The 17668-nt window shown below is 55.9% G+C and overlaps 1 protein-coding gene across 8 annotated transcripts in view; it reads left to right on the top strand.

Moving 5' to 3' along the window:
• The window catches only part of GLB1L3 (galactosidase beta 1 like 3), a 32441-nt gene that overhangs the window by 9980 nt on the left and 4793 nt on the right, over positions 1-17668 (top strand). For 5 of the 8 annotated variants that reach the window (XM_061381667.1, XM_061381674.1, XM_061381672.1 and 2 more), the window contains exons 5-18: positions 4322-4390; positions 4840-4935; positions 5489-5597; positions 6280-6372; positions 7739-7820; positions 9039-9103; positions 11923-12007; positions 13431-13568; positions 14118-14198; positions 14728-14834; positions 15773-15913; positions 16209-16280; positions 16711-16792; positions 17182-17269. In XM_061381667.1, the coding sequence (XP_061237651.1) occupies positions 4322-4390; positions 4840-4935; positions 5489-5597; positions 6280-6372; positions 7739-7820; positions 9039-9103; positions 11923-12007; positions 13431-13568; positions 14118-14198; positions 14728-14834; positions 15773-15913; positions 16209-16280; positions 16711-16792; positions 17182-17269 (1308 nt within the window). The remainder of the gene's footprint in view (positions 1-4321; positions 4391-4839; positions 4936-5488; positions 5598-6279; positions 6373-7738; positions 7821-9038; positions 9104-11922; positions 12008-13430; positions 13569-14117; positions 14199-14727; positions 14835-15772; positions 15914-16208; positions 16281-16710; positions 16793-17181; positions 17270-17668) is intronic. The other 3 variants (XM_061381668.1, XM_061381673.1, XM_061381669.1) reach the window with 2 other exon arrangements.

Below are 17668 nucleotides of genomic sequence, written 5' to 3' on the forward strand. Positions count from 1 at the left end.
TGAGCCACCAGAGAAGCCCAATTACACCAAAGAAATTCAATTTTACAGAACAATTGCACCAAAGAAGTTGTCACGCTGTTAAGAAAGTTCTAGGGCCAACAACAGACTTCCCAACCTGGGGATCCGGCAAAGGGACTGAGACTCCCCAGGGAATCTGACTTTGGAGGCCAGTGGGATTTGATTACAGAACTTCCACAGGACAGAAAACAGACTCTCTGAGGGCACGAACAAAACCTTGTGCCCACCAGGACCCAGGAGGAAGGAACAGTGACCCCACAGGAGACTGAGCCAGACTTGCCTGTGAGCGTCCAGAGGCTCCGGCCTCAGGCCAACAACAAGGAAGGAACACAGCCCTGCCCATCAACAGAAAATTGGACTAAAAATTTACTGAGCGTGGCCCCGCCCATCAGAACAAGACCCAGTTTTTCTCTCAGTCAGTCTTTCCCATCAGGAAGCTTCCATAAGCCTCTTGTTCTCACCCATCAGAGGGCAGAGAGGATGAAAACCACAATCACAGAAAACTAACCAACGTGATCACATGGACCACAGCCTTGTCCAACTCAATGAAACCATGAGCCATGCCAGGTAGGGCCACTCAAGTCAGCCAGGTAATGATGGAGTTCAGTTCAGTCGCTCAGTCGTGTCCAACTCTTTGTGACCCCATGGACTGCAGAATGCCAGGCTTCCCTGTCCATCACCAACTCCTGGAGTTTACCCAAACTCATGTCCATCCTGGCAGTGATGCCATCCAATCATCTCATCCTCTGTCATCCTCTTCTCCTCCTGCCTTCAATTATTCCCAGCATCAGACTCTTTTCAAATGAGTCAGCTCTTCGAATCAGGTGGCCAAAGTATTGGAGTTTCAGCTTCAGCATCAGTCCTTCCAATGACTATTCAGGACTAATTTCCTTTAGAATGGACTGGTTGGATCTCCTTGCAGTCCAACGGACTCTCAAGAGTCTTCTCCAACACCACAGTTCACAAGCATCAATTCTTCGGCACTCAGCTTTCTTTATAGTCCAACTCTCACACCCACACATGACTACTGGAAAAACCATAGCTTTGACTAGACGGACCTTTGTTGGCAAAGTAATGTCTCTGCTTTTGAATATGCTATCTAGGTTGGTCACAACTTTTCTTCCCAGGAGCAAGCGTCTTTTAATTTCATGGTTGCAGTCACCATCTGCGGTAATTTTGGAGCCCCCAAAATAAACTCTGACACTGTTTCCACTGTTTCGCCATCTATTTGCCATGAAGTGATGGGACTGGATACCATGATCTTCATTTTCTGAATGTTGAGCTTTAAGCCAACTTTTTCACTCTCCTCTTTCACTTTCATCAAGAGGTTCCTTAATTCTTCACTCTCTGCCATAAGGGTGGTGTCATCTGCATATCTGGGGTTATTGATATTTCTCCCGGCAATCTTGATTCCAGCTTGTGCTTCATCCAGCCCAGCATTTCTCATGATGTACTCTGCATATAAGTTAAATAAGCAGGGGACAGTATACAGTCTTGACATACTCCTTTTCCGATTTGGAACCAGTCTGTTGTTCCATGTCCAGTTCTAACAGTTGCTTCCTGACCTGCATACAGATTTCTCAGGTCTGGTATTCCCATCTCTCTAAGAATTTTCCACAGTTTGTTGTGATCCACACAGTCAAAGGCTTTGGCATAGTCAATATAGCAGAAGTAGATGTTTTTCTGGAACTCTCTTGCTTTTTCGATGATCCAATGCATGTTGGAAATTTGATCTCTGGTTCCTCTGCCTTTTCTTAATCCAGCTTGAATATCTGGAAGTTCACAGTTCACCTAATATTGAAGCCTGGCTTGGAGAATTTTGAGCATTACTTTGCTTGTGTGTGAGATGAATGCAATTGTGCAGTAGTTTGAGCATTCTTTGGCATTGCCTTTCTTTGGGATTGGAATGAAAACTGACCTTTTCCAGTCCTGTGGCCACTGCTGAGTTTTCCAAATTTGCTGGCATATTGAGTGCAGCACTTTCATAGCATCATCGTTTAGGATTTGAAATAGTTGAACTGGGATTCCATCACCTCCACTAGCTTTGTTCGTAGTGATGCTTCCTAAGGCCCACTTGACTTCACATTCCAGGATGTCTGGCTCTAGGTCAGTGATCACACCATCATGGTTATCTGGGTCATGAAGCTCTTTTTTGTACAGTTTTCTGTGTATTCTTGCCACCTCTTCTTAATATATTCTGCTTCTGTTAGGTCCATACCATTTCTGTCCTTTATCGAGCCCATCTTTGCATGAAATGTTCCCTTGGTATCTCTAATTTTCTTGAAGAGATCCCTAGTCTTTCCCATTCTGTTGTTTTCCTCTATTTCTTTGCATTGATCACTAAAGAAGGCTTTCTTATCTCTCCTTGCTATTCTTTGGAACTCTGCATTCAGATGCTTATATCTCTCCTTTTCTCCTTTGCTTTTCGCTTCTCTTCTTTTCACAGCTATTTGTAAGGCCTCCTCAGACAGCCATTTTGCTTTTTTGCATTTCTTTTTCTTGGGGATGGTCTTGATCCCTGTCTCCTGTACAATGTCGTGAACCTCCATCCATAGTTCATCAGGCACTCTATCAGATCTAGTCCCTTAAATCTATTTCTCACTTCCACTGTATAATCATAAGGGATTTGATTTAAGTCATACCCGAATGGTCTAGTGGTTTTCCCTACTTTCTTCAATTTAAGTCTGAATTTGGCAATAAGGAGTTCATGATCTGAGCCACAGTCAGCTCCCAGTCTTGTTTTTGCTGACTGTATAGAGCTTCTCCATCTTTGGCTGCAGAGAATATAATCAGTCTGATTTCAATGTTGACCATCTGGTGATGTCCATGTGTAGAGTCTTCTCTTGTGTTGTTGGAAGAGGGTGTTTGCTATGACCAGTGCATTCTCTTGGCAAAACTCTATTAGTCTTTGCCCTGCTTCATTCCGTATTCCAAGGCCAAATTTGCCTGTTACTCCAGGTGTTTCTTGACTTCCTACTTTTGCATTCCAGTCCCCTATAATGAAAAGGACATCTTTTTTGGGTGTTAGTTCTAAAGGGTCTTGTAGGTCTTCATAGAACCGTTCAACTTCAGCTTCTTCAGCATTACTGGTTGGGGCATAGACTTGGATTACTGTGATATTTAATGGTTTGCCTTGGAAACAAACAGAGATCATTCTGTCGTTTTTGAGATTGCATCCAAGTACTGCAATTCAGGCTCTTTTGTTGACTATGATGGCTACTCCATTTCTTCTAAGGGATTCCTGCCTTAGTAGTAGATATAATGGTCATCTGAGTTAAATTCACCCATTCCAGTCCGTTTTAGTTCGCTGATTCCTAAAATGTCAACATTCACTCTTGCCATCTCTTGTTTGACCACTTCCAATTTGCCTTGATTCATGGACCTGACCTTCCAGGTTCCTATGCAATACTGCTCTTTAGAGCATCATACCTTGCTTCTATCACCAGTCACATCCACAGCTGGGTGTTATTTTTGCTTTGGCTCCATCTCTTCATTCTTTCTGGAGTTATTTCTCCACTGATCTCCAGTAGCATATTGGGCACCTACCGGCCTGGGGAGTTCCTCTTTCAGTATCCTATCATTTTGCCTTTTCATACTGTTCATGGGGTTCTCAAGGCAAGAATACTGAAGTGGTTTGCCATTCCCTTCTCCAGTGGACCACATTCTGTCAGAACTCTCCACCATGACCCGCCTGTCTTGGGTAGCCCCACACGGCATGGCTTAGTTTCATTGAGTTAGAAAAGGCTGTGGTCTATGTGATCAGATTGGCTAGTTTTCTGTGATTATGGTTTCAGTGTGTCTGGCCTCTGATGCCCTCTCGCAACACCTACCGTCTTACTTGGGTTTCTCTTACCTTGGACGAGGGGTATCTCCTCATGACCGCCCCTCCTGACCCTTGAACATGGAGTAGCTCCTCTGGGCCCTCCTGCGCCCAGAAATCCCATGTCTGTTGTTATTTTGATTAATTTTTAGCAATATTTGGTAGATATATATAGACGTTTATGGTTTTTACCTTTTCTTTGAATTTCTAATGGAAATGACAAAGGATAGGATGGTGAGTGGGATAATTTATGGATAAATTCAAGGGATTTAGAATCATAGGATTATTGGCAGCTTAGAACACAAGTGGATGACTAGAAAGGACCTACTGAAAATAACCACTGTGTGTGTGACAAGGTTTAAGTACCAGCGGAAACTTCAGCTTTTTCCACAACAGAGCTCTCTCAGGGCTTGGGACTGACCTGGCAGTTTGGAGGAAAGAAATAAAAGCATGCTGTTTGTACTTCCCTCTTCCCTGCCACAGCTACGTCCCGTGGAACCTCCACGAGCCGGAGAGAGGCACATTCGACTTCTCCGGGAACCTGGACCTGGAGTAGGCTCTGTGACCCGGCCGGGCGGGGCCCCACGGGGCAGAGGGGGCCGCGGGGGGAGCCTGTGCGGGCCCCACGCCCTCCATCATGACCCCGCCACCCCCGGGGCGGGCCTACCCCCCCTCCCTGAGTCCAGCCCTGCAGCCGTCCCCAGGTGCCCGGCTCGCAGGGTGGTCCCCGCTGGGCTGGGTGCCTCGGGTCAGGCCCTCGGTCAGGACTTTGTGCCCCGGGGCGAGGCACTTCCTTCTGCTCGTGCCCCAGAGCAGCCGCGCCAACGTCCCAGGCTGGGGGCTTGGCGGTGACCCCGGGAGGTGTCTCTGCTCTGCGGGGGGGTGTCCTGACCTCAGAGTCTCCAGCCCCCCAGGGAGGGCCGGGCCGTCAAGGGGAGGGGGCACTGGGCGAGAGGCCCTTGTGCTCCGAGCCTTGAGAGTTGGTGACCCCAACCCCCTAGGGCCTTCATCCTGCTGGCGGAGGAGGTGGGGCTGTGGGTGATCCTGCGTCCAGGCCCCTACATCTGCAGCGAGATGGACCTCGGGGGCCTGCCCAGGTGAGCAGGGTCGGCCAGGAGCTGTGGCCTTGGTGGTGCTCTGCTGACCCTTTGGTCCAGTCCGAGGACAGTGGCGCCTGTTTTGGGTCTCGCTGTCATCACAGCAACGCGGGTGGTGATGCTCCTCCGTTATCCCTGGATCTGGTGGGCTCCCCGTGTGTCCACACTCCCTCCAGTGGACAGTCTGCCTCCTGGTCAGTGGAGGCTTTGCCCTCCGGGACGGGTGTGTCTGTAGTCCGGCTGAGGAGCAGGACCCACACCCTGCAGGTGACCTGGGGCTGCTTCATTCCTGCTGTCGGCTCCTCTCTGTCCAACTCCTCGGCCTCAGAGGAGCGCTAACTCTGTCCCTAAGCCTGTGCTCTGCTCACAGCACAGGTTTTTCATGAATTGACAAAGAAGGCAGGAGAGTGTTCATAGACCCTCACAATGCCTGTCCTTAGGACGCCGGTGTGCAGCTCCTCCTGGGACGGGTCCGAAAGCTCCCGGGGCCCTGGACAAGAGGGTGGGCCCGGGACCCCACCCCGCCTGCTGAACTTGCCACCCCACACCCCAGCTGGTTACTGCAGGACCCCACGTCGCAGCTGAGGACCACCAACCGCAGCTTTGTGAACGCTGTGAACAAGTACTTTGACCACCTGATCCCCAGGGTGGCTCTGCTCCAGGTGAAGACAGACGGCTGCATCCCGCGATCCTCTGCTGCAGGACCACAGCCGTCCTGGCTCGAGTCCGCAGAGAAGGGCGCTGACAGCCTGCGGCAGGAACTCCAGACCCCCCGCCCCGTGGCGCCTTTTCTAGAGCCAGCGTCCCAGCTCCAGCTCAAGAGTTGAGCGTGTGCCCCTCATAGGGGCAGCCGGGGGTCGCCCGGCAGAGCTGCAGGGCTGGAGCGGGGCGGCTGCCACTCTTCCCGCTGTGGGCTGGGCTTCAGGGAACAGAGACTTAGAGTGGACGGCAGTGGGTGAGATCACCTTCAGCCTTGAAGGAGGTCTGCTCGCACGTCCGGGGCCCCGTTGGTGCTCAGCAGCCGACAGGGTGCTCTGAGGAGTGGGTGCGAGGGAGAAACAGAGGCTGTGAGGGCTGCCGGCGGCTCAGGGGCTGGGGCCCCTGGAGGGGCTTGTGGGCGGAGCCAGTGTCCCCTCCGGCTCGCTGGGTGGTTTCCGTGGATGGGAATCGGTGGGTCTGGTGGGGGAGGATGGGGAGCGGGAGCACTGCCTCCCAAGCAGGTGGACGGCGGGGGGCGGATGCCTGCTGGTGGATGCCCGCGTGCCACGGGCTTGAGGCCCGTGAGTGAGCGGCTCCTGGACCGGGCTTGGGGGGCTCACCCGCTGGCCTGCGGTCCTGTCCCAGTACCTCCAGGGAGGCCCCATCATCGCGGTGCAGGTAGAGAACGAGTACGGCTTCTTCTACAAGGACGAGGCCTACATGCCCTACCCGCTGCAGGTGAGCCGTCTGCCGCCCTCCAGCCGGGCGCCCACCCTCCGGGCCGCGGGGCCGAGGCTCAGCGTCCCTGTGAATCCGCCTGCGGTCAGGGCAGCCAGGGAGGCCGGGGCAGCGCTGGCATGGGGTGAATGTGCGGCTTCTTCCCTGCCGTCTCAGGCTTCCTGTCGGAGCCGGGAGGGCAGGGGGAAGCGGGGTGGAGGGAGTGCCGAGTCCTGGGCCAGTGACGGTGCCGCTGCGGCCTGTGACGTGGGCACCCTCTCTTCCGCTGTCTTTGCCATCTCGGGGGCGTCTCAGGTCGGGGGGCACCCGTGGTCCCGGTGCTCTTCCCTGGGTGAGACCCTCGGCCCCCAGCCCACAGGAAGCAACCAGGGCGTGAGTGTAAAGCGGGGGTCCCATGTGTCTTGCTCACTTCGGGCAGGCGCAGTGGGGGGGCCCTGCAGCCAATGTCACCCCCGGCCCCCCACGTCCGTCTCATTCAGCAAGATTCTGATTCCTCGATCTGTAGACTGTGCCTGTAGACTCACTGTGGGCCCCAGGCTGGCTTGGTGAGCGCAGGACGCACAGACAGGGTCCTCCGCCCGGGCGTCTGTCAGCTGTGTGTTCCCTGAGTAAGCATGGCTTCCAGATGGGACAGCTCCGGCCCACCTCCCCGGGAGGGTGTGCATCCCTGAGTCCAGACAGGACCCGGCTTTGCGACGCTCACCTCTCTCGGCCCGCAGTCCCGCCGCCCTCCCCAAGGCTCCCCTGTCTGTCTGTCAGTCTACACGTGTGTCCAGTGATGGCTGACTTCCTGTCGCGTGTCCAGTGATTGCTCACTTCCTGTCGCGTGTCCAGTGATCGCTGACTTCCTGTCTGCCCCTCCCGCTGTCAGCCGTCTGTCCGTCATCTGTCTGTGTGTCTGTTGTCTTTCTGCCTGTATGTTAGCTATCTATAAATCTTATCATTTATCTATTATCTACCTGCCTGTATGTCATCTGTCTTTACGTCTATTGTTTATCTGTTGTCTATAGGTCCATCTCTGTATGTCTCATCCATGTATCTCTCTCTCCACATCTCTCTGTCTCTCCCCCGATGTAGGAACCCCCATTCCCTCGTGGACTCAGCTCTGACCTCTTCATTTGAGCCACGGCCATAGGGTACCAGGGCTCACCCCCACCGTGTGCCCACCCCTGGGAAGACGGCAGGCTGGCCGGAGCCCCCAGCCCCCAGCTGCGGAGCGGCCCTGTGCAGAGTGCCGACGCGGGCCTTCCTCTCTAGCACCCATGGTGCTATCTGAGCCCCGGCATATCTGCCTCCTACTTGCTTGTATTTCCCTCTTTCAAGGAAAACAAGGGGGTGATGTCATCCTGTCCGACTCTCTCCACAGGCCCTGCAGCAGAGGGGCATTGGAGGGCTGCTCCTGACCGCGGACAACACAGAGGAAGTGATGAGAGGACATATAAAGGGAGGTAGGAACCCAGACTTGTTTTAGGGGAGACGCGAGGCTGTAGCAAGACCACTGACTCCTGAAGGAGCCTCAGCAGGGCCAAGCGCACACCCACGCCCGACCCCAAGTGCCCAGATGGCGGTCCGAGGGTGATGTTGCCCTGGCGAGGACTCGGGGTCGGCGGTGGACCCGGGCGTGATGTCGCCTGGTGAGGACTTGGGCTTGGGGGTGGCGTGCCCGCGGGCGGGCTCCCGGGTCCTCACTCCTGACGTCTCCCTGGAGCCTCTTCCTCGCACCTTTCCCTCTTTCCCAGTTTTTCTGTGGCTTAGGGTCTGGGCTGGAGCTGGAGATGCTCAGAGTCAAGCGTTGCCCAGCCTAGGAGCTGTGTAGCAGCAGGAGGCGGTGCTGAGTGGGGCCCGGCCTCCAGAGCCAGCTGGGACCCCGGCTGCGGTCACCGCGGGCGCGCAGTGCCCCCAGGCAGCAGGTGGTGGGGGGATGTCGCCGAGCAGTGGAGGACAGAATCAAAAGGCTACAGCCACAGGGGCAGTGACCAGGGCAGCATGTGTCCAGGGCCCCTTCTTGGTGGCATGCCCACTCTGTTACTGCTGACCATGGACCCTGTGCTGACCGTGGAGTGTGCTGACCATGGAGTGTGCTGGCCGTGGACCCTCTGCTGGCCGTGGATCCTGTGCTGGCCACGGAGTGTGCTGATTTTGGAGTGTGCTGACCCTGGACTGTGTGCTGACCCTGGACCCTGTGCTGACCATGGAGTGTGCTGACCATGGAGTTTGCTGACCATGGATGCTGTGCTGACCTTGGAGTGTGCTGACCGTGGAGTGTGCTGACCGTGGACGCTGTGCTGACTGTGGACACTGTGCTGACCGTGGATGCTGTGCTGACCTTGGAGTGTGCTGACCTTGGAGTGTGCTGACCGTGCAGTGTGCTGACCGTGGAGAGCGTGTTGACCGTGGACACTGTGCTCACCACGGGTCTGGGGGTTCCAGGTCCACGTGAGTCATGTGACCTTGATCTAGTCCACTTCTCTTCACACAGCAGGCTGCTTTGAACTGCCCTTCTTCCCTCACGTTGTCCCTGAAGTGCCAGGGACGTGAGGGCATGAGTGGCAGCCCTTCCCACGTGCAAAGGGAGGAGCCGCTGCTGCCCCTTCCTCCGAGGGCGCCCCCCACCCACGTCAGGGGTGGCGAGCCCCAGCAGCCCCCCGTCCTCTCTGTCTCTGCAGTGCTGGCCAGCATCAACATGAAGGGGTTCAAGGTGGACTCGTTCAAGCATCTGTACAAGCTGCAGGTAGGTGGCGGCTGCGGGCCTGGGCAGAGCTACTCAAGGACAGGCCTTGGGCCCAGCTTCCGGACCAGGGCCGCTTGTCTCGGGCAGTGCGGGGAGTGCCTCCCAGGAGGCCCCAAGGGACAGAGGGGGGTGAACGTGGATGCCTGGCATGGGGCCGTGGCTAAGAAGTCTCCCCGGAGGTGCGCTGGGCAGCTCTGCCCCCTGGCCCCGTGAGCCGCGCAGTGGATGGACACAGCGCCGGGCCGGCGGCCCCTCTCCCGGCTCAGCGGGGCCCGGTGCTCGGGATCAGCTCTGCTTCGCCAGAACTCTGCAGGCTCCCTGCGCCTGCAGACCCACCCTGCCTGCACCCCCTTCCAGGCGCAAACACCCCTGTTGTGGCCACAGCGCTCTCCCCTCAGCCTCCACCCTCCTCCACAGTCTTTTCTCTTTTTTTAAGATGTTTTGATGTGGACCATTTCTAAAGTCTTTATTGAATTTGTCACAGTATTGCTTCTGTTTTCAGTTTCTGTTTTTTGGCCAAGAGACACGTGGTCCCTAGTTCCCTGACCAGGGATCTCACCCACACCCCTTGCGTCAGGAAGCCAGGCATTGACCACTGGCCCGCCAGGGGCGTCCCCTCGGTTTTAGCCCTTTGCTCACTGGTTTCTGCATCTCCGGCCTCCTTGGAAGCAGGGAGCTGTGCTGAGGGCAGCGCCTCCCTTGTTGCTGTTTTCCTCTCGTTCCTTTAAAAGCAGTTTTATTGAAGAACAATTTATACACCGTTGAACCCGCCCATTGAAAATGTATGATTAGCACGGCGTTTTGCACCTGGCACCTGTCTAGACGGCCTCCTCCTGCAGTCAGCTCCCTCCCTCCCTCTGTCCCAGGGAGCCATAATGGGCTTTTCTGGACCTTTCATCAAAACGCGGCCTCGGGTATCCAGTCTCTCATACTGCCTGACGACTCTGAGGCCCACGTGTTGTGGCCTCAACTGCCACCGCGTCCCTCGCGACGGCGGCGCTGCATCCCCCTGAGGACAGCGGCCGCGTCCCTCCCGATGGAGGAGCTCCCGCCGCGCACGGACCTCAGGGCCCTGCTCCCTGCCTCGGTGGTGCTGACACAGGTCGCTTGCGTTTTGAATGCTGACCCCTGCTTGCATTCTGAGGCTGCATCCCCCTTGGTTGTGGGGTAGTCTCATTTTATATACTGGTTTCAGCTCGTTCAGATTTTGTTGAGGACTTTTGCTTCTGTGTTCGTGAGGAATGCTGACGCTTGGTTTTCTTTTCTCGAAATGCCTTTATTCGATTTTGGAATTAGGGTCATGCTGACCTCATAAAATGCCCTCCTTTTCTATCTCCTGGAAGAGATTTTGTAGAAATGTTAGTATATGTTACTCACCGTTTGGTAAAATACACCATTGAGCGCATCTGGACTTGAAATTTTCTTTTTCGGAGGGCTTTTTATTTAGTTTTCCTGATGGATGCAGCATGGCTCAGGTTAGTCCCTCTTGAGTGAGTTCCAGTAGCTCGTGTCTTTATTCTGTCCTTTTTCACCTGTACTTTGAATTCATGACCGTAGAGTGTTTGTAATGATTCATTAATATCCTTTGAATGTCTTTGTTGTAAGTAATGATGACCTTTCTTCCACTCCTGTTATTGACAATTTCATGTATTTCTTCTTTTTTTAAAAATCTTGGTCAGTATGACTTGAAGCTTATCACTTTGTTGATATTTTCAGAGAACCGTATTTTGGCTTTTTTCTCTATTATGTTTTTCTTTCCTATTATTTCTGCTGTAATCTTTAACATTTTCTACCTTATGCTTCCTTAATGGACAGGATTTGCTCTACTTTTACTAGGGTTTCTTTTTTTTTTCTGGTTGAAGCTTAGGTTACTGACTTGAGACTTTCTGTTTTTCTAATACAAGCATTTAGTGCTATGAATTTTCCTGTGTACACTGGTTTTGCTCCATCCCACCAATTTTGAAATGCTGTATTTTTTTTATTTTCAAGTGATGTTTTTAAAAATGTTCAGAGCATTAAATTTTCATTGGATTTAATTACTAAATTTTTGTTTCTTCACTCCATGTGTCCGTTGGAAGCATATTGTTTAATTTGTCAGCGTTTGGGGATTTTCTAGATATCATTCTGTTGGTGATTTCTGTTTTAATGCTGTGAAGATCCAAGAACCTACCTGGTGTGACTGTTCTTTCGTGTCTGCTATGGTTTGCCTCACGGCTTATGCTGTGGCCATTCCTGGTGCGTGGCCCGCGCGCGTGCATGGCGGTGCTCTGCGTCTGTTTGTGCGTTTCCGTCAGGTCAGGCTGGCGGGCGTCACTGCCAGGTAAGCTCTGCCCTTTCTGGTGATCAGAGCTCAGGCCATCGATTACTGACGGAGAGAGCTGACGGCTCTGGGCTTCTGCGTGGTCTGTTCCCCTCTCAGCCTGTCCTCACCAGGCCACAGGTCCCCGCCGTCCTTGTTGTGAGCACAGGATGCCCTCGGCAATAGCCATCAGGCTATTATTTCCTTTGTTTTACTCTTTGGTTTATTTTCTGCTTTTTTCTGATTTCTTGAGATGGGTAATCAGCCCCCACCCCCGGTTTTATGTTTCTTTTTGTCCCTTTGTCTTAATACACGTGGGGTGTGTTTTTGGGCCTGTGGGGAACAGGAGCCACTGCTGTGGGTGGTTGCAGGGGTGCGCTGGGTGAGGGGCAGGGAGCGTCCATGCCCAGCAGGGACGAGTGGAGAGGGAGCCCCTCAAATGCTGACTTGTCATCTTCAGATCTTCTGATCTCCCTTCTTCCTGGCGTCAGACTTAGCATTTGATTTGGTTTGTTCCTAGAGACACAAGCCCATTCTGATCATGGAATTCTGGGTCGGCTGGTTTGATACCTGGGGAATCGATCACAGGGTGATGGGTGTGAACGGTGAGTCTGCCGTGGTGTCTGACCTGTGAGGGTCGCTCACCTTGCCCCGCTCTTCGGTCAGCTCTCGGACCTGCACCTCCTGTGGAGGGGTTGCGGCCAAGCCTGAGGGCGTGGGGGCCTGAGCCACTGGCTCCACGCCCTGGAGGCTCGCTGCCCCATGGATGGACAGGTGGTTGGGTAAACAGTGATGAGTCCCCCACCCCTGACCAAGCAGGTGCGGGGACAGAAGAGACAGGGCCAGCTGCCGGGGGGTCCCGCACGGTCTCTGAGGGTGGGATGCATCTCCTGACAGTCACAGAGGCCTCTGCAGCTGAGGGGCCAAGAGGTGAGCGTGACTGGAGATCCTGGAGCCAAAGCAGCAAAGCTCTCAGGCCCAGCTCTGTGGCCCCAGTGAGGTGGCCCCTGAAACCTCCTCCTCCCCGGAGCGCCGTTGTCAGGATGAAGTGTGGCGATCTGGTAGGCCGCCCAGAGCAGTGCCTGGAGGAGGCTGTTAATAGAAGTGTTTTTCTACTAACGGTATTTACAAAAGCAAGCTGACTTGTACTGGAAATAAAGACAACAATCAAAAGATAGTAGGTAACTGAGAAAGGCCTGCTTTGAACAGCAAAATAGGGAGCAAACAAGAATAACTCCAGATGGCCCCCAGTCAACACGGGTTTCCGACCACGTGTCTGTTGGGCACTGTGCGTGTTTCTTCCTGTCAGTTAATTCTCATCCATGTGTGATGGGGGAGGGATGAGGACCCTGTTCAGCAGGCAAGGGAGCTGAGGCTCTGAGAGAAAGTGGGCTGAGCACGGCCAGACGGACAGCGAGGCGCACAGCCAGTGCTGAGCCACACCTGGCGAACTTCCAGCCAGGCTGCCTCCTTTAGGGCCGGCGTGGAGATGGCCGTGGGGCACAAATGAGACGGCGGCGGCCACTGCCCCAGAGGCACCATCCGAGCAGGTGGTTAGCAAGAATAGATGAATTATTTGTATAATTTCAAAAATTTAATGGACATGCGATCCTTAAGTGATGTAAAGGCTCTCAGGCTGCTATTTAATAGATGTAGCTCAGAGTGAAATTCTCTGGGAGAAGTAACTTTTGGAAAGGCTCTTAGTATTGGAGAAGGGAATGGCAAGCCACTCCAGTATTCTTGCCTGGATAATTGCATGGACAGGGGAGACTGGGGGGGCTACAGTCCGTGGGACTGCAGAGAGTCGGACACAACTGAGTGACTAACACTAGCTTAGTATGGACAAGTTTAGTTTTCTAGGGTACTTGTGGTCGATTCCGCCTGCTGTCTGGTTAGAATCTCCGTGGACTCTGAGGGACACACGGTTGAGCTGGCTGTGGGGCAGCACCAGAGAGGAGCGGCTTTCCCAAACGTTCTGTCGTCTCTGAAGTTTTGACCTCTGCTATTTCTCGTCTTCCTCCTCTGCAGAAGTTGAAAAGAGCGTGTCTGAATTTATCAGATATGGGATCTCCTTCAACGTGTACATGTTCCACGGGGGGACCAACTTTGGTTTCATGAACGGGGCCACGAGTTTCGAGAAGCACAGAGGTGTTACCACGAGCTACGGCAAGTGCTGTCCGGCTCGGCCGCCCTGAGCCGGGGGCCCCGATCTACACTGAGCACCGAGAGTTCCCTCCTCTCTCTGTCTTCCTTCCCTCTGAGATGTGCACACTGCAGAGAGCAGGCTGACCTCGCCGCAGAGGGGCCACCGTGACCTCTCACTCTGCCCTGCCCGTCCTGATCACGGGCCCCTGACCTGGGCTCCCCGGCAGAACCCGGGGTGGTGCCGTGTGGGCCCCGGAGGCCTCCTGGGCGGCTGGGCTGGGGGCAGATGAGTGTCTGTGAAAGGAAGCGGGGAAGGCCTGGTGGCCGTGGCCTCGGACCCGGGCATGGCTGCGGGGATGGCCAGAGTGGTCTGGGCTGGGAAGTCGGCTCCCACCCACTTCGGGGGCCCCAGCCCAGCGAAGGCGGCCGGTGGGGGGGCCCCGGCCCAGCGAAGGCGGCCGGTGGGGGGGCCCCGGCCCAGCGAAGGCGGCCGGTGGGGGGGCCCTGCCCAGAGAAGGAGGCCGGTGGGGGGGAGGGCCCGGCTCAGAGAAGGCGGCCGGTGTCTTGCAGACTACGACGCAGTGCTGACGGAGGCCGGGGACTACACCGCCAAGCACTTCATGCTCCAGAGCCTCTTTGAGTCCATCCTGGGTACTCAGCTGCCGTTTTGCTGGGGGGCTGGCCATCCTCGGGAAGTTGTGGGAGTGGGTAGGAGAGGGAAGGGTTCCCTATGGGCAGAAACTTAAAAGTGCTTGTGAGGGCAGGGGCTGCCTTCATTCAAACCCTGGTTTTCCCACCTGAGAGCCGCGTTGTTTTTAAGCCCTTTAAGGGACAGCATCTTCTCTGTGAAGAGAGTGGTGCTTGTCCGCTAGAAGTTGGAGCGACTGTTGACAAAGCTCTCTGCATGGAGATGCCCTCATGCACCCCTGAGAGTCACCCTGTGAACTGTATCTGTGGAGATCACCTTAGGGGTGCGCCTCCCAGATGCCAGGGAGCCAGGCAGGGGCAGCGTCCGGCAGAGACCTCCCGCTCTGAGCTCCCAGGGGGTCTGGTCTCCCAGCGTCTCACAGCTTGAGGAACCCCGCCGGGCTGGGACCCCGTCTCCCGCGGCGTGATTCCGGGGAGGGCGGGGCAGCGTGGGGAAGGAGGGGATGCTTCCCGCTGCCCGTTTCCTTTGCAGTCAGGCCCCTGCCCCCTGTTCCGAGTCCCACTCCCAAGGCGGTGTACCCCTCCTTGAAGCTATCTCACTACCTGCCACTGTGGGAGGCCCTGCCTTACCTGCAGAGGGTGAGCACCCTGGGCTCCGGGGACCGGGGGTGGCTACTGGGGACACGGGGGCTGGGGCCGGGCCGAGGCCACAGAGCAGGGAGGCCTTCAGGGCTTTCTGTGAAAGCGGGGACATGCTCCTACGTTTTGTCCACGTTTGGCACCAGCGGGCAGAGCCGGGGTGCCTCCTGGGAAGACTGTGAACGGGTGTGAACTGAAGAGTGGGGGGCCTGGGGGGGAGTGGGATCACAGAGACCCCTGCTCGCAGGCCCTGTCCTGAGCGTGGCCGAGCCAGCAGCCCGTGCAGCTGGGCTCCGCGTCCTCTCCAGCACCACCTCGTCCGACGGCGGGACCCCCCTGCTCCCCCCAAGACTAGGGTCCGTGTCCGCGCAGAAGAGAAGGAGAGCCTTGCTTGGAAGATGCCGCTCTGCTTTTGTTCGTGTTAATCTGTTTTGCGTGTGTTGCTTTGGCCGTGCCAGGTCTTACTCGCGGCTCTTTGTTTTACTCGCCGTGCGGGGGATCTTTAGCCGTGGCACATGGAAGCTAGTTTCCTGACCAGGGACTGAACCCGGGCCCCCGACACGAGGAGCACAGCGTCTTAGGCCCTGGGAGACGTTCCCTCTTGAGCTCACAGGGTTTCTCCTGTGCTGAGCCTCCTGCCACTAGTGAGGCATGCCACGCACACTGTGGATGCGAAGTGCACGCTTGCTCGATGCGTTGCTTTGCTCCCTGGCAGTTGAGCTGGGACTCAGTCGTTGACGCTGCTGGTTCTCAGGATTAGAGCGGGGGCCCCTCTGCCCGCCCCCAGGCTCCTGGTCCGTGGAGACTAGGGCACAGGTGTCGTCCCACGGAGTCTCATCAAAGGGCTCTTGGGGACCGTTAGGAGGCATAGCCAAGCTTGCCCAGGGTCTTAGAGAGAAGGGCCTGGTTCTCACCCCAGCTCCCTGCCCACCTCTCAGCCGGTCACCTCTAACGTTCCGATCAACATGGAGAACCTGCCCATCAACAACGGCAACGGCCAGTCCTTCGGGTTCGTGCTTTATGAGATGACCATCTGCTCCGGGGGCCGGCTCCATGCCAATGCACAAGATGAGGCTCAGGTGGGGCTGGGCGTCTGGCTGCAGGCAGGACATCAGCCCAGCTCCACCTTTTGGGGGCTGCCATGGGCCCCTTTGCTGTTTGATATGCTTTTAAGCACCTCTGTGTGTGAGGCTTGATTGGGGTGGAAGAGGCCCACGTTACCTGTCACGCTGTAAGTCTGCTGGGGCCTCCGCTTCTGGCCGCCCACGGACAGCAGGCTGGTGGCTCCCTTCCTGGAGACCGCCCCAACCCCGATCTCCCTGCCCCCTTCCTCTGGGTGGGCCTGTCCGTCCGATGCCAGCCCTTCTTTTGCAGGTGTTTTTGAATGAGACGAGTTTAGGGATTCTGACCGATGTTTATCGGGACATAGACATTCCTCCAATCACGGTATGTAACTCGAAAGTCGAGTTGCGGCTCTAGACTCGGGCCTCCAGCGCAAATGCGCTGTTTCTGAGGCAGACCCTCCCATCTCCCCATCTGCCGTGGGGTGATGGGCCCCTCAGGGTCCTGGCAGAAGGACTAGGGCTGAGAGTCTATGTGCACCCCCAGCCCTCATGTGTCCTGCGCTTCAGCTTCTGCACTTGGGTGCCGGTGGACGTTTCCTGCCAAGCCCCTGGCCGGTGCTCTCACACCGCCGCTGAGCCCCAGGCCTCTGTGAGGGCGGGCCAGGCAGGACCCTCTGAAGCAGCAGCATTCAGGGCCCTTGGGGGGCCTCGGCTTCTCCCCTTCGCTTGTTTTCCCTCTGGGACTTTGAGAAGACTGGGCTCCAGGAAAGCCTTCCGTGGCCATATATCCCCATGAACTGGTCTGTCACAAGCAGGAATGTCAGCTTCTAAGGATCCTGGTGGAGAATCAAGGACGAGTCAATTTTTCATGGAAAATTCAAAATCAGCGGAAAGGTGGGCTCTGGTAACAGCCGTGCCCTCCCCGCCTCGTGACTTGGACCCGAAGATTGAGGGTGGGGTTGGAGGGAAGACTGAGCCCTGGCAGAGGTGGAGCCCTGGGTGTGGGGACCAGCGGCGTCTGTCCCCACCCTCCGTCCTGTCGACTCCCACTGCGGGGGGGCCGTCCTGGCTGTCTGCAGGGGGACCCTGCCCCTCTGGGGAATTCCAGGGGAAGTTCAGGGCTTGGGTGGGAAGCTTTCCTGGTGGTTTGGAGACCCTCAGGCATGCAGGTCAGACCAGTCCGTGCCCTCCCGGGCTGAGCCCTGGTCACTGATGACTCCGGACTGTGAGTCTGTGCTTGGACACCGGAGAGTGTCCTTACCTCTGCTGTCTCCCCGCTGCAGGATTGATCGGACCTGTTACTCTGGATAAAATCCCCCTGAACTGGTTCACCATTTATTCTCTGGAACTGAAAACGCAATTCTTCAAGAAGTACGTTCCTTCTAACCCTAACTCTAACCCTGACCCTGACCCTTGTCCTGGCCCTGGGTCTGGCCTAACCTTGGAGACCAGGGAGCTCGAGGTCTTCACCTCCTCCCTTTGCAGATGAGGGTCCACGATTCATGGCCCCAGAGTGAGGTGCTCAGGGTTATCTAGGATCCTGGTTCCAGCAGAGCCCCTAACAGAGAACCCCTGTCCCGAGGGAGAGGCCTGGGGTCAGCATGTCCTGTGGGGGGGCCAGGGGTCAGCCCATCCTGTGGGGGAGGTCGTGGGGAGGTCAGGGGTCAGCCCATCCTGTGGGGAGGTCAGGGGTCAGCCCGTCCTGTGGGGAGGTCAGGGGTCAGCCCATCCTGTGGGGGAGGTCAAGGGTCAGCATGTCCTGTTGGGGGG

The sequence above is a fragment of the Bos javanicus genome, chromosome 15 (genome assembly GCF_032452875.1).
Source record: "Bos javanicus breed banteng chromosome 15, ARS-OSU_banteng_1.0, whole genome shotgun sequence".
NCBI lineage: Eukaryota > Metazoa > Chordata > Mammalia > Artiodactyla > Bovidae > Bos > Bos javanicus.